Source organism: Bicyclus anynana, chromosome 12 (genome assembly GCF_947172395.1).
Source record: "Bicyclus anynana chromosome 12, ilBicAnyn1.1, whole genome shotgun sequence".
Taxonomy (NCBI): domain Eukaryota; kingdom Metazoa; phylum Arthropoda; class Insecta; order Lepidoptera; family Nymphalidae; genus Bicyclus; species Bicyclus anynana.
In genome coordinates, this window is record NC_069094.1 from 1,120,059 (window position 1) to 1,135,749 (window position 15,691).

Consider the following 15,691-nt stretch of genomic DNA (forward strand, 5'->3'; position numbering starts at 1 on the left):
TTTAATTTTTTAGTGAAATTTATTTCTATGTACATATTCACAATTTATATTATTTACTAAATTATTTATAGAAGGTAATGAAACAACAACAATGAATCGCACTCGTAGCACCTTAAAAATATTTAAATAAAAATTTACAAGAAAATTTGTTAGTAGTTAGAATACAATAACAGATTTATCTCAATAATCAACTTGTAAATATCGCATGGTTTTAATTATGACTATGTTCTTCTTTATACAGCTTTCCTTAAAGATTTTATCAGTATTAATATTAGATTAAGATTTAAAATTAAAATGAAAATTGAATTTTATTAAATTTATAAATCAATTTATATTTATATATTTATAGATTATTATGTGGCAACGAATTCACAACAAGTGCTAAATATTATGTATTTTAAAAATAAGTAGTGACACCCATTTCTTACAGTTCTTACAAGAGAGGGGGTGGCAACACTATATAGACGTTAATTTAATTCAAATTCAAACAACCTAACTAGCACCAACCAAGAATAGAAAACATTTTAGTAAGCACCTCTTATTATTTATATGTATTAAATAAAAATAACCCAATATTATCTCAATTATTTTACTTTTCCCCTCAACTCATCTACGCATTGCTTGTATTTTCTATGAATATACTTCAAATCAAGTACAAAAGGTACTTCATTCACAAAGGTTCCTACTTCATTTACAAAGGTTCCTACTTCATTTACAACGGTCCCTACTTCATTTATAAAGGTTCCTACTTCATTTACAAAGGTTCCTACTTCATTTACAAAGGTTCCTACTTCATTTACAAAGGTTCCTACTCCATTTATAAAGGTCCCTACTTCATTTACAAAGGTTCCTACTTCATTTACAAAGGTTCCTACTTCATTTACAAAGGTTCCTACTTCATTTACATAGGTTCCTACTTGATTTACAAAAGTTCCTACTTCATTTACAAAGGTTCCTACTTCATTTAAAAAGATTCCTACTTCATTTACAACGGTTCCTACTTCATTTACAAAGGTTCTTACTTCACTTACAAAGGTTCCTACTTGATTTAGAAAGGTTCCTACTTCATTTACAAAGGTTCCTACTTCATTTACAAAGGTTCCTACTTCATTTACAAAGGTTCCTACTTCATTTACAAAGGTTCCTACTTCATTTACAAAGGTTCCTACTTCATTTACAAAGGTTCCTACTTCATTTACAAAGGTTCCTACTTCATTTACAAAGGTTCCTACTTCATTTACAAAGGTTCCTACTTCATTTACAAAGGTTCCTACTTCATTTACAAAGGTTGCTACTTCATTTACAAAGGTTCCTACTTCATTTATAAGGTTCCTACTTCATTTACAAAGGTTCCTACTTCATTTACAAAGGTTCCTACTTCATTTACAAAGGTTCTTAATCCATTTACAAAAGTTCCTACTTCATTTACAAAAGTTCCTACTTCATTTACAAAGGTTCTTAATCCATTAACAAAAGTTCCTACTTCATTTACAAAGGTCCCTACTTCATTTACAAAGGTTCTTAATCCAATAACAAAAGTTCCTACTTCATTTACGAAGGTTCCTACTTCATTTACAAATGTTCCTACTTCATTTACAAATGTTCCTACTTCATTTACAAAGGTACTTGATTTTACGCTTCATATTATAAGTACACGGGGACAACTTTCTTCGACCAAAGTTTTACATTGGTCGAAGTGTATACTCAGAGTTACGAGTATGTCACGCCAAACTTCTAGTCCGCTCTAATAAGTATCGGCAGTATCAATGATACGGGCCCCCGGACTACATACATTTTTCTAGTTTTCGAAGCGTTAGCGATCGTAGAAAGAGAATCGACGTGCCACTTAGCTACAGAGGCTGAGAAGACTCAAAGTTTGGCGCTGTATTCTGTAACAGCGTGTCAATGTATTGCGGTGCGAGGAATAATAATAATTTACATATATACTTAAGTAAAAAAATATTTAAACTTTGGTACAATACTATATTAAATGTTTCAAAGATTTTACAAATTAGGTACTTAAATAGGTAATTTAAGTAAATTATTAAAATTAAACAATTTATATTATTTTTTATATTGTATACTCTTAAATTTGAAAATAATCTAAAGCAAATAATAGCCGCAATGCTAATTAGCGAGGTAGGTAGTCAAGTCTACCATATTGAATTTGTTATGACGTCATTTAGCTTATGATCAAAGAACAGACAAAGTGGTATGAAGATTCTGTAGTAAATTCTTACTCGAAGCAGTCTGTTGATATTTTTTTTAAACAAGATGCCGTATCTGAATGGTCAAAAATCATGCAGTTGTTTTAGTTTACTTACATTAATAAAAAAAAATATAATACATATTTACATTAATTGTCTTGTACCTTAAATTTCATTCTTACATAGTAATGAGGTATATGATAATTTGTATAAATAAAACTATCACTCTACTTATAAATTAAATTGGAACGTTTTTAAGTTCAACTTCATGTTTGACTTAAGGGTCATAACACATTAAAGCCACCCGGCACCTGACTAATAGCACCAGCATAGCCATAAAACATTCATTCAATGCACAGTCACCTCAAGTCAAGTATGCGAGTAGACTCGCTTAGCCTTGACAAGTTCCAACGTAATAGCATTTTGGTACCAACAATGTTTATATAAATCCTTACACTTAAACTCAAAATTCATTTATTTCATTAGGCTTAGTATACGATCACTTTCGAAACGTCAGAAGCGTCTAATAATATTATTAAATAATGGTGATAATTAGTCGAAAACTTAAAATTAAAGTTCCGAGGCATACCTATTAGAGTACTACTAACCGTGCGAGATGAATGGGTGCGGGGTGGCTCTAATGAGCTACGGACCTTTATCTGTCTTTCCGGCCTTCTTTAAGGCCCTTGCTTGGGCTTTAAGATTTATTAATTTAAATCTACGATCTCGACTGAAAGACTATTGAGTCACGATTTCTCAGTATCACTAACCATCTAGATTCTTGCTTATTGCATTATGGATACAAAAATCTATGGTTCAAAAGCACCTTCCTGCTTTCCAGTTCTGAGGAACTGGGGTGAGTTCTTGCTGGTGAAGATGAAGGGCGCATTCCTGGACGGGCAGCGGAAGGAGTGCATCAATACGGGAGGCACATTGTCAGATTTGTTGCCCACGGGCTCTAGCAGGTTGTTCCAGAGGAGATTTGCAGCTGAAAAGAGAAGATGAGATGAACAGATAATGACGATTGATTTATGAACAGAATGAGTACCACATGATGTAAAAAGAAGACCAGCTCACATATTTTTGACGGCCTCCGTGGCGCAGTGGTATGCGCGGTGGATTTATAAGACGGACGTCCTGGGCTCGATTCCCGGCTGGGCCGATTGAGAATTTCTCATTGCCACTTCGGTAATGGGCAGGCCACATAGCTCAAAGAGCCGATTGACGTTGGGGTCCCAAAGTGCTGGAATGGCGACCCCGCACTTGAAAGCGCAGTGTTGGTCGACCCCCCACTAGGTGGACCGAGGACATCTAGCGGGTTGCAGGGAGCCGTTGAATGTTAGCGGCTCGAGACCGTTGTGCTTGGAAGCCCATGCAAGTGGCCTATGTCCAGCAGTTGATGTCTATCGGCTGATGATGATAATGACGCTGTTTAGGCTAACAATTGGAGAGACAGGTTACCGAGTGCGTGTCCCTTCTGCGAGAAGTGGAAGCAGTCGTGCGTGATGTAGGACTGGTGGATGACGAGCGGCAGCGGCTGCGTGGGCGGCATGGGCGCGTTGAACAGCCGCATGAAGGGCTGCACCACCACCGTGAAGTCGTCGCGCGTGTCGTAGCGCCCGGACTCCACCTGCAACAGTGGCGTGCATGAAGTACGTAATTAGGGTAGGCATCATCAATACATAAAAATTAAATTTAAGTGTCTGTTTGTCAAATCAAATTAGATAGATAATGGTCCTCATAGAGTCACTCAGCGATCGAAGATCTTCGAATCGAATCGAATCTTCGAAAGCTATATATACATATATTGAACAGTTTCCCATTAATAAATTGAAGCTCGTGATAGCCTAGTGTAATGTAAGTGCATAATGTGATGCCTCAGCCTGCGACTTGGAAGGCGTAAGTTCGAATCCAGTCCGCGGCATGCAACTTTTCAGTTTTATGCATTTTAACCTAGTGAGGTAACCTGCATACCTGAAAATTTTATTAACTCTCTATATGTGAATCTGCCAACCATCATTGCCAATCCGCATTGGGCCAGCGTGGTGGACTAATAGCCTAACCCATATCATTCTGAGAGGAGACTCATGCTCAATAATGAGCCGAATATGGGTTGTTAATGATGATGATGTAATTGAGGCCTATTTGCGTAAAAAGCCGTAGATGCAGAAAGCAGGATCACTACCCACTGCGCCACACCCTGGGCCTTCTAAGCAGCGTCAGTGTACACTTACGAGAGCAGTCTCCGCAGCCTGGTAGAGCCTCGCCTGGCGGATCAGCTCCAGCAGCTCGCCGCCGCCGCGGTGGAAGCACGTGCAGAACAGCGGGTGCATGAGCCGGCACATCAGGGGGCGAAGCACCCGCACTGACACTGACACGTCTGGAACAGTTACGATATTAAGGGAATCTGCATGTACGGAGAGACCGGCACGCCAGAGAGTCAGGCTCTGCAGAACCACCATCCAAGGTCTGTGTAGCTAAAGTATACTCTATGTGAACACTGTTAAAGTCTATTTTCTCTTCTCACCCAGTACAGGTATGAGGTTGACGATAGTCCTCGGCAAGTGCTTGTGCAAGTAGTCCAGCGCCCTGGCCAGCTTGCGCGCGTGCGCGGCCGGCGACCAGGCGTCGGGCGACAGGCACGAGGCCGAGCACAGGTCGTTGGCGCCCATGAACATGGTCACCATCTTCCAGTCGCGCGACACGTCGATGTCGGCCGCCGAACGCATGCGCGCTACGAGGATCTGGAACGAGAAACGTGTGATTGTAGTATTCTGCCATTATTTCAAGGAGGATATTGCCTAGGGCCGTGGCCTAGGGCGTAGTCATGTAGGAAGCAGGTTGCCTGTGCCGATAAACCAGCACTTATCGATACTTTAAAGTCTGCGCAGAGCAAGCGGATACAAGCAGGTGGCAGTATGATATCGCACCATAACAGCGTTGATTGGACCAAGTCGGGACTGGTTGGCCACGTCCAGCGCTGGTTTAATACAGATGTGGAGACTCGGCACGGACTACCAGCACGGACCATCGACGAGGACATTAAAGCACTGGTAGATAGGCACAGGAAACCTGCTACATGAATACGCCCAAACTAAAAAGACATTTTAAAATCAAAAATCAAATCAAATCAAAAATCATTTATTTCAAGTAGGCTCAGTTTACAAGCACTTTTGACACGTCAGTTGACTATTTGTAAAAATTCTACCACCGGTTCGGAAGGCAGGTTCTGCTGAGAAGATACCGGCAAGAAACTCAACAGTTGCTCTTTTGAAAAAGTCAATTTTGAAGTTTCAAATAACTAAACAACGCAATATTTTTCTTTAAGTGCATTTTGATGTGTTTTTTTAGTACGTTTTCTCAACTAAATTTTTCAAAAATCCATCATGGTTGTGTTCGAAATAAAACTCAATTACAGAATAAGTAACAAATCAGTAAGTATGTTGTATGCTGCAACCTACAAACATACGTTTAGTAATACTTGTTTTTATATATATTGATAGTACTGCAATATGTTAGTAATTACCGGGTTACGATGTTGTGAATAGCGGTTTAGTACAGTTCACACGGGTCAAATTGGATTAACTTTGTCGCAAGTAATTAATTTGTTATATTTTTTCCAAAGTTCTAGTTAATATCACGCTTGGATGTACACATATGGTAACTAGCAACATATTCCGTGGATATCGAAGTTACTAGGTATGTAATACCATTTTTTGTATTTTTAATTATTACTTTTTTATTAAATTTATCTCAAAAATAAACTATAAAGTGAAAAATAACATCGTATGTGCTACCTTCTGGTCACTTTGAAGGCGGTGCCAACACACTGATGCATTTATCATTAACTAAAGCCGATTAAATTATAAACTTTTAGGATTTACAGACAGTTCTTTCAAAAATGGCCACTGACTTAGCACCGCCTTCAGTGATCAGAAGGTAGCACATACGATTATTTTTCACTTTTTAGTTTATTTTTGAGATAAATTTAATAAAAAAGTAATAATTAAAAATACAAAAAATACGATGTTATTTTTCGCTTTTTAGTTTATTTTTGTGATTTAGAAGTCGGTTAAATTTTTTGTTCAAAATAATTTATTAACACCGGACGTTAAAAAAGGGGTGTTATACATTTGGCGTAGGTATATGTCTGTCTGTCAGTGGCATCGTGGCCTCTAAAATCTAAGTAATTTATGTGTGTGTTTGTTGTGCGTGTAATATTAACCCATATTAGAACATAAATAAATACATAACGCGGCGATGCGGAGAAGTAAACTTGATTTATTTCTATGTTAGGTATTAAAAATTTGAATTAACATTGTTGCCATATTCATGCTGGATGACGTAAATGAGTACTAATTAATAATTTATTAATATATTTTCGAGTCACAGTCTGGTAATTTTCCAGGTCAAGTTAGGTATACAGCTATTACGAAGATACTCGTAGATCAAATGATATTTTTTTTTTAAAGAGTTTATTTAAATTTTTACCGTTTGCTTCTTATTTCTTTTGACATTGAGAAGCTATGTACGTTGTTCATCGTATATTTCCTAAAAAATCTCAAACTTTAGGTACTATTATAAGCCGTGTGAATTCGCTATGCCAGCTGGGGAACTATGGTATAACCACATACTAGTTGATTTGGCAAGGTTTGCAAGATGTTAGGCAGATGGTGGCAGTTGATGAGTTGACGCGGTGGATGGTAGTGGAAGTACCTTTCTCTTCTTTAAATTCTTTCATACCTAGTGGCGTATAGGCTAAAACTAATTTCTTCTAACGTCTAACTGAATCTATACGGGATGCATTCTTTAGCGGAATCCAAGACAGCGTCCTTCCTGGGCGGAATCTTATAAGAGTTGGTTGGGCGAGGTTTGTAGGATGTTGAGCAGCTGGGAACAACTGATGGAATGGCTCGGTGGATGGTAGCGTATTGACCATAGACTGATTGTAAGCATCCTGGTCGGAATCTTATTATATTGGTTGGTTGGGCGAGGTTTGTATGAATGTTGAGGAGCTGGGAGCAGTTGATGGGTTGACACAGTGGATGGTATCGGATTGACCATAGACTGCTTTTAAGCATCCTGGTCGGAATCTTATTATACTGGTTGGTTGGGCGAGGTTTGTAGGATGTTGAGCAGCTGGGAGCAACTGATAGGATGGCTCGGTGGAGGGTAGCGTATTGACCATAGACTGATTGTAAGCATCCTGGTCGGAATCTTATTATACTGGTTGGTTGGGCGAGGTTTGTAGGATGTCAGGCAGCTGGGAGCAGTTGATGGGATGGCGCGGTGAATTGTCGAGGAAATACCTTGGCCTGCTTGTAAGCGTCCTGGTCGGAGGCGACGGGGAAGGCCACGTTGAGGCGCGAGTTCCTGGCGAGCCACTCGCCCGTGCCGGTGGAGTAGCCGCGCAGTCCAGGGTTGTACTCCTTGAGGATGTTGGGCAGCGTCAGGTACTCGCGCCACGTGGCGTCGCCGCCTGCAAACAAAACAATATACAGGGAGTGAGGGAGATACTTTTTGTGGTGCGCAAATTTTTGGTGATTCTGTTGCATTAATAGAATAATTATTATTTTAAGCAACTGTCTGTATTACTAACATCGGATAGATCTTGATTTCTTCCTTTTTCAGTACTAAACGGGTGTTAGCTTATTCTACCTGTACCTCTATACGGTTGGCACGCGGCATCGTATCGGATCGCTATATCATCATCATCATTATCAACCCATATTCGGCTCACCGCTGAGAGGGGTTAGGCCAGTGGTCCAATGCGGATTGGCAGACTTCACACACGCAGAGAATTATGAAAAATCTCCTAGTATACAGGTTTCCTCACGATGTTTTTCCTTCACCGATTTGAGACATTTAATTTCTTAAAATGTACACAACTGAAAAAGTTGGAGGTGCATGCCCCCGACCGGATTCGAACCCACGCCCTCCGAAATCGGAGGCAGAGGTCATATCCTCTGGGCTATCACAGCTCTAACACTCACGCTCACGCTAAACTACAACATACATACAGCCGAACGTAGAACCTCCTCCTTTTTGAAAGTCGGTTAAAAATGCGTAGTAAGCGATGACTTTTCACAAAATTTTTAGACCTGGCTTAAAATTAGGATGATAATAATGATTCAACAAATTACCTGCACACCAAGACACCCCTCGATACTCCACAATAGCTCCGAGGGCGAATTCTTCCAAGGCCCCGCTGCCAGCGACCAGGGAGTCCCCTATAGCAGCCACCACGTCTATGTCCCCCGGCCGCAGCCTGTGCACGGAGGTGGGGACCTGCCTGCTGCGGCCCCAGGGGACGGAGTCCTGGCAGGGGAACGGTGTGGCGGGTGAGACGGTGCTCTGTCTCCGCACGTTGGTTTTGCGTGGTGGGTAATGTACTGTCCACTGGAAAAAAGAAAATAATTTAAAGCTGTATTACTGACTATTTAATACGGACCTCACGGTTTCACGTTCCCATTTTATCAAATACGTTATCAACCCATATACGGCTCACTGCTGAGCTCGAGTCTCTCAGAATGAGAGGGGTTAGGCCAATAGTCCAATTAAGAAACTCTCTGGTATGCAGGTTTTCTCACGATGTTTTCCTTCACCGTTTGAGACACGTGATATTTAATTTCTTAAAATGCACACAACTGAAAAGTTGGAGATGCATGCCCCGTACCGGATTCGAACCCACACCCTCCGGAATCGGAGGCAGAGGTCATATCCACTGGGCTATCACGACTCTATCAGATATACGGGCATACGGGAATTAAATAATATATAACTATGTTACTTCTTGATTATGCAACTTTTTATTGGTGAAAGAATTTTTCAAATCGGTCCAGGACTTTTTGATTGTTTTCGTTACATACAAATACACAATTATTTCCTCTTTATGATAAGCTCCTGACCTAATTGTTGTTTTTCGGCCACGGTTGCCAATCTGAGTGAGATTAACCATAGACTCAGTAAATACTATAGTGTGTGCGCAAGCACAGGTGCACTCTCTCTTTCCTCACTCTCATAGTCCGATGGGACGGCAGATCGATACAACGGTGAAAGATCAGTCACAGGACCGACGGCTTTACGTGCTCTCCGAGGCACGGGGGTGTACTAACACCGGCAACTTCCCAACTCCAGGATGCTATTAAGATTTTAAATTAAATAAACGAGTACATAACTAGTCGATTGAAGCTACAGTCAAACAAATAGAACACTTGTCAACAGCACAATAGCTCTCTTTGACCGTATAAGCGGTGACAAAGAGTGCGTAAAAGTGCGTGTTACATAAACGCATCAGCATGCGCGCCGCGTGCCACTTCGTAACATTGATCACACTTGGTGAGCGGTGTCACCAGTCGTGACCAGGAACAGTGACGTGAAGGTGACCTTGTTATGCGGTAATGGTGACATTAGGTGACTCTGTCTGGTTTGGAGACGTGTTTAGAAGACACTGTTCTAGTCGTCGTCATCAACCCATATTCGGCTCACTGCTGAGCTCGAGTCTCCTCTCAGAATGAGAGGGGTAAGGCCAATAGTCCACCACGCTGGCTCAATGCGGATTGGCAGACTTCACACACGCAGAGAGTTAAGATAATTCTCTGGTATGCAGGTTTCCTCACGATGTTTTTCCTTCACCGATTGAGACACGTGATATTTAATTTCTTAAAATGCACACAACTGAAAAGATGGAGGTGCATGCCCTGGACCGGATTCGAACCCACACCCTCCGGAATCGGAGGCAGAGGTCATATCCACTGGGCTATCATGGCTATCACGACTGTTCTAGTATTTTCATAGAAATATTTTAAAATGTGTAATTATTGCCGCATGATTAATGGTCCAATAGAGGACCAGGACCGCTTCATACCCCCTCTCCTATAAGCAGGCCTGCTTAAATATACAGGCAGGCCCTGTAAAGTGTTTTTCAGATAGCATGGGACTGGGGATGGGTATGGGACAGTCGCCTGTATGACGTTCTTAATACGCTATTATCGTGAATCGCGGCAACTTTCAAGAGTGAAACAAACTGTCACCCGCACCATCCTACATGAAACAAACAGGGCCCGTAGTCATATGGCTACAGGTTCTGTTATAAAGAGTTCTACGATCGTAAACGCTTCGAAAATTAAAAAATATACCTATGGGAATGACATTTGCTATCGACCGGTCACGTGATCAAGATCTGTCATTCACATACATTTTTCTAGTTTTCGAAGCGTTTGCGATCGTAGAACTCTTTATAACAGAACCTGTAGCCATATGACTACGGGCCCTGTTTGTTTCATGTAGGATATATACATATATTGTATATCTATTTTGCTGTGTTTTCATGAAAGTATCGAGGTCACAAAGTTTGGCACATCGCAATGTCCACAGAATGTCTACGTATACGAATCGCATCGCAAATTTGTTACATCAAGTTGCAAATACACTGCGCTGACCCAGAACTAATTTCGGATCATGATCACAAAAGAATAGCAAGTAGAATTACTTCATAGGCATTTAAATGACCATCAGGCATGAGGTGACATAATAAAGGAAGTCTTAAGTGTTTCGTGCTATTCGCATTATACGATTTTGTATAATCAATACGATTTTCTTTTATTTTAGATCGAGATTTACCATGATCTTTATTGACGGTAAGTGCAGATGAGACTGGAAGATGATATTATGGAAATCAGGAAACAACCTTAAGTTTTTTGAACGTTACATTGAGTCCGCCACTGGCCGGAAGCAGTCCTACATAGCCTTATTAAGCAATTGCTTATCTAGGCACCAGTGACGACCAAGAAAAACAACGAACACACGAAAGTAATTTCAAAACCGGCGTGTTTGAAATCGACATTAATTGACAAATTCTGTGTATTATACATAGTATAGTCTAGTATAGTAATTCACATAAGGATAGGCGGAATAACGGAATTCCCATAGGAGGAGGTTGCTTAAAGCATGAAGTTACCTTAAATTGGCACTGCAGGCTAATGCACTATCTTTGAAGTATGCTAGTTAACATATACCTATGTAATTAAGATTCTACGAGTATGTAAAAATGTCATCCGGTGCTTACTGGTAGACATCAAACAGTAGATAAATGACATTTTGTCAATTGATTTGAGACCAAAATAGTGAATATACCAGCAGTCGGAAGGGCGTTCCACATCAAATTATTAGAATACGTTAAGAGTTAAGACAGTTCCATTGGATCTACCCTACCACGTAGGGAATCTCGCGATTATGGCTTCCTGATATATTGTCAGAAGTGACAAGGAAGAATTAGACTGTAGAGTTCTAACTCCAATAGGTATGTACGGTAAAAACCAGCAGACATCCAACAACAATACTACATTGAATCAAACTACTGACGGCCTCCGTGGCGCAGTGGTATGCGCGGTGGATTTACAAAACGGAGGTTCGATCCCCAGCTGGGCAGATTGAGATTTTCTTAATTGGTCCAGGTCTGGCTGGTGGGAGGCTTCGGCCGTGGCTAGTTACCATCCTACCGACAAAGACGTACCACCAAGCGATTTAGCGTTCCGGTACGATGTCGTGTAGAATCCGAAAGGAGTGTGGATTTCATCCTCCTCCTAACAAGTTAGCCCGTTTCCATCTTAGACTACATCATCACTTACAATCAGGTGGGATTGTAGTCAAGGGCTAACTTGTCAAGAATAAAAAAATTGGATATCATTACAAAACAAATCGTAAATGAATACAATAAGCGATTACCAAAGACGAGTCAAAAAGGCCAAGTTCACCCAAGTGTACACGCTATTCAAGTCACAATACTTTAAAAGAAATGCCAAAAACGTACTTAGAAAGTAGCACACATTACTTAATAGTTGCAATAAAGATGTGTTTCATCGCAACACAAGTAGGTAGCTACTAGCTATCTAGTGTGGTAGCCGTAACTACGGCTTGAACTATGGCACCCGCTCACCATTGACACAAATACAGCCTTAACAAACGATTATTATTATATGTATTTTGTTTACAACATCGATACTCAAAAAGAGATTAAATTTTAACAAATTGTGTTGCAGGCGAGTAAATATTTTATTAAGTACTAAAATCTTAACTTCCGTTTGATCAAGTGCTTTTAGCGCGATAAAGTAAGACAACTTCACATGCCACTGAATCAAATCACAATGTATGAGCACATAATTATCATTGTTAACCCATATTCGGCTCACTGTTGAGTACAAACCTCCTCTCAGAATGAGAGGGTTTAGGCCTTAGTCCACCACGCTGACCCAATACGGATTGGCAGACTTCATACTAGAACATTCTCAGGTATGAAGGTTTTGGCTGGTGGGAGACTTCGGCCGTGGCTAGCTACCACCCTACCGGCAAAGACGTACCGCCAAGTGATTTAGCGTTCCGGTACGATGCCATGTAGAAACCGAAAGGGGTGTGGATTTTCATCCTCCTCCTAACAAGTTAGCCTGCTTCCAGCTTAGATTGCATCATCACTTACCTCAGGTGAGATTGTAGTCAAGGGCTAACATGTAAAGAATTTAAAAAAAGAGTCCTCGACTTTTTATATCTTCAATATAACTGGAAAGAATTGCTAGTATATAGGGCACTATGGTTCATTATCAACCCATATTTGGCTCACAGAATGAGATAGGTAAGGCCAATAGTCCACCACGCTGGCCCAATGCGGATTGGCAGACTTCACACTGCAGAGAATTAAGAAAATTCTCTGCTATGCAGGGTTCCTCACGATGTGTTTCCTACACCATTTGAGACACGTGATATTTATTTTTTTTAAATGCACACAACTGAAAAGTTGGAGGGGCATGCCCCGGACCAAATTCGAACCCACACCCTCCAAAATCGAAGGCAGAGGTCATATTCACTGGGCTATCACGGCTCTATGGTTACAGTTTAGCAATTATAATTTAACAATTTGTAAGCTTTCTACTTGACTTCGCCGTAACCTACGCTACGTCCTCGAGTAAAGCTTTATCATACACTCGTCTAAAGCGGGGCTTTACCGTTTGCAATTTGCGATGTTTTGCAACAAAGTAACATATTGATCAACGAGTAGGTAGAAGTTACTTAGGTAATAACGACATACTTGATTTCTGACGTGCTTTGAGCTTTCGCTTTCCAGAGCAATCTATTCTGTGCTAAAGTTGACCATTTCATTATTTGCATATTTATAATGAAATAGGGAGTCGTGTAATAATAATCGCCACTATAGTATATAGATTTATCTTACCCACTTTATTACCCGACTGCAAGAAGGGTTATGTTTTTCGCGCGTATCTTGTTTGTATGTTTGTATGTATGTAATTTACAAATAAAATTAACAAATAAAAAAACCCGACTGCATAAAGTATAAAAAAAACTGAAAAGAAAAAAACAAGCTCAGTTCTCACTCACTCAACTCAGCTCAGCCGGGACCTATTAAATAATGTAGAATAAAATCATTCTATCCAATATCTAAGGTCCCGATTGTTTTCTAATTGCTTTTTACACTTCTGGACTGAGCTTGTTTTTTTCTTATTAGTTTTTTTTATACTTTATGCAGTCGGGTTTTTTTATTTGTTTAAATAATGTATTTATTCAAGTAGTAGGTAGTACAGTTTAGTAATCTTAACACATAAATGCGAAAGGTCATTCATCACGAAATCTCGAAAACCACTTGATGTATAAAAATGAAATTTGGCAGAGAGGTAGTCTATAGTTAGTAGGTTTCCACTAAGAACGGATTTTGCGATAGGGCCGGATTAAAGAGGTCTACGGGCGGAGGAAGTCGCGGGCGTCCGCTAGTCATTATATACTTTGACCTTACTTGCTTACCAGATTACCGCCATGTGGTATGTTGAGTTAACTGTTATTGTTCTGATAGTATTTTCAGTCAATGAACTTCGACCGACATCTTAAGAAGATATCTTCCATTTATGTTAGACAAACGGAGAAAGAATAACAGAAACTGAGAAGTAAGTTTAATGGCAGGCGTCCACTGATCCGCATCGTACGCATCGGCAGCATCGCATCAAACGGATTTTATTTTAATTTAAAATCCGTTCGATGCGATCCGTACGATGCGGATTAATGGACGCACTTGTGACTTTCTATACAAAGAATAATAAACGCCGCGCCGTTTGTGGATCTGTGACGCCTCTCATTATTCTCCCGTTTCATTCACGAGGACGTACGTAACGAATCGATTTGTAATATAAATTATTATATCACTTTAATTAATATTTCTTTAACGGCCAATAAAAATCGATGATCAATTAATTAAATTATCTTTTCTAAAATTTCGCGTTGTTCTAACTCGTTTACGTCATTTTTATTAGTTTCTAAACAAATCTGATATCTGCCTATCAGGAACCTAGTTTATTACGACAAAAATATGCAGAAATATTCAAATTTTGTAGAGCAATGCCCGAATGATTTATGCAACTGGCCGTTTGATTTATATTCTACGTTGATTTTGGCCCGCCGAGGTCGCCAAAATCGTAAATTCTGTAAAAGTTGTAGGGTTCTGCTTAGTTTGAAAGTGTAACAAGTTTCTCTTTCAAATCTCGCATTTATTTAAAAAGTTTATGCCTACAAGAGATTAGATAATAGTCACACGTCGTAATACATCGTAGGTAATTAATCAATACATATGTGAGAATGCCTTTATTCAAATGTACCTGTAAATAACTTTTTCTATCATGATGAACTTTATGAGATGATATTTTCCGTAGATATAAAATATCATAAATGTAGGAAATACAAAATATAATTATAAATAGCTTTTAAGTTTCAAAAAATCATAAAATGCACAGTGACTAAGTGTAAGTTACCAAATATTTTTAATTTTCCTTGATAAAATCTATGGCCCGGTATGAAAATTATGTGAAAAGTTAAATTATTACTAAGCGTTAACAAAAAGCATCATTTTTTATGCGCAAAGTCCTTTGCGTACATTTTGCTTTGAGATTATGTCTGTGAATATTTTTATTTAGTAATATTTTCAGAATTAATGTAGTGATCTTAGAGAGTATAAAGAGAATGAAATAAGTAAGTTACGTTTCAGTTTTTGCAATTTATGAGATGCGTTTATTTATTTTCTATGGGTGCTTACCTATTGCATATTCCGAAGTTCTAAGACCAACTCCAATCGTGTTTCGATACCATCGATATCTAATTATGTCCAGAGTTCGGAAATGGCATGTGTTTTTTTAACCCTCTTTAAATAAAGTAGGTTATCAATTCTAGCCGTATGTTATGTAGGTAAGTACCTACTCTGTACTCGTAGAGTGTCTCTGTAGTGTAATATTATCAGTATTGTAAATTTTCAGAGTAATATGCTAATCTATACCAGCTTCTATTTTCTATTTCGGATTTAAAATAAAAAAAAAATCTATATTGGTATGTCAGGAACATACGCCAACGAAGGAGGAAAACTCGTTTGACCGACATTTGTTCAACTCAGATTGATGCAACGGATACAGAGAATTATAGACATTTTATAGGCCTAA

General features: G+C 39.3%; 1 protein-coding gene across 1 annotated transcript in view; it reads right to left on the minus strand.

Moving 5' to 3' along the window:
• The window catches only part of LOC112054330 (phospholipase B1, membrane-associated), a 35,497-nt gene continuing 19,806 nt past the window's right edge, over nucleotides 1-15,691 (minus strand). Inside the window, exons 2-7 of the mRNA XM_052884659.1 lie at nucleotides 8,351-8,606; nucleotides 7,517-7,686; nucleotides 4,735-4,951; nucleotides 4,442-4,587; nucleotides 3,669-3,837; nucleotides 1-3,195 (exon numbers count right to left, since the gene is read on the minus strand). Of these exons, the coding sequence (XP_052740619.1) occupies nucleotides 3,017-3,195; nucleotides 3,669-3,837; nucleotides 4,442-4,587; nucleotides 4,735-4,951; nucleotides 7,517-7,686; nucleotides 8,351-8,606 (1,137 nt within the window). The 3' untranslated portion in view covers nucleotides 1-3,016. The remainder of the gene's footprint in view (nucleotides 3,196-3,668; nucleotides 3,838-4,441; nucleotides 4,588-4,734; nucleotides 4,952-7,516; nucleotides 7,687-8,350; nucleotides 8,607-15,691) is intronic.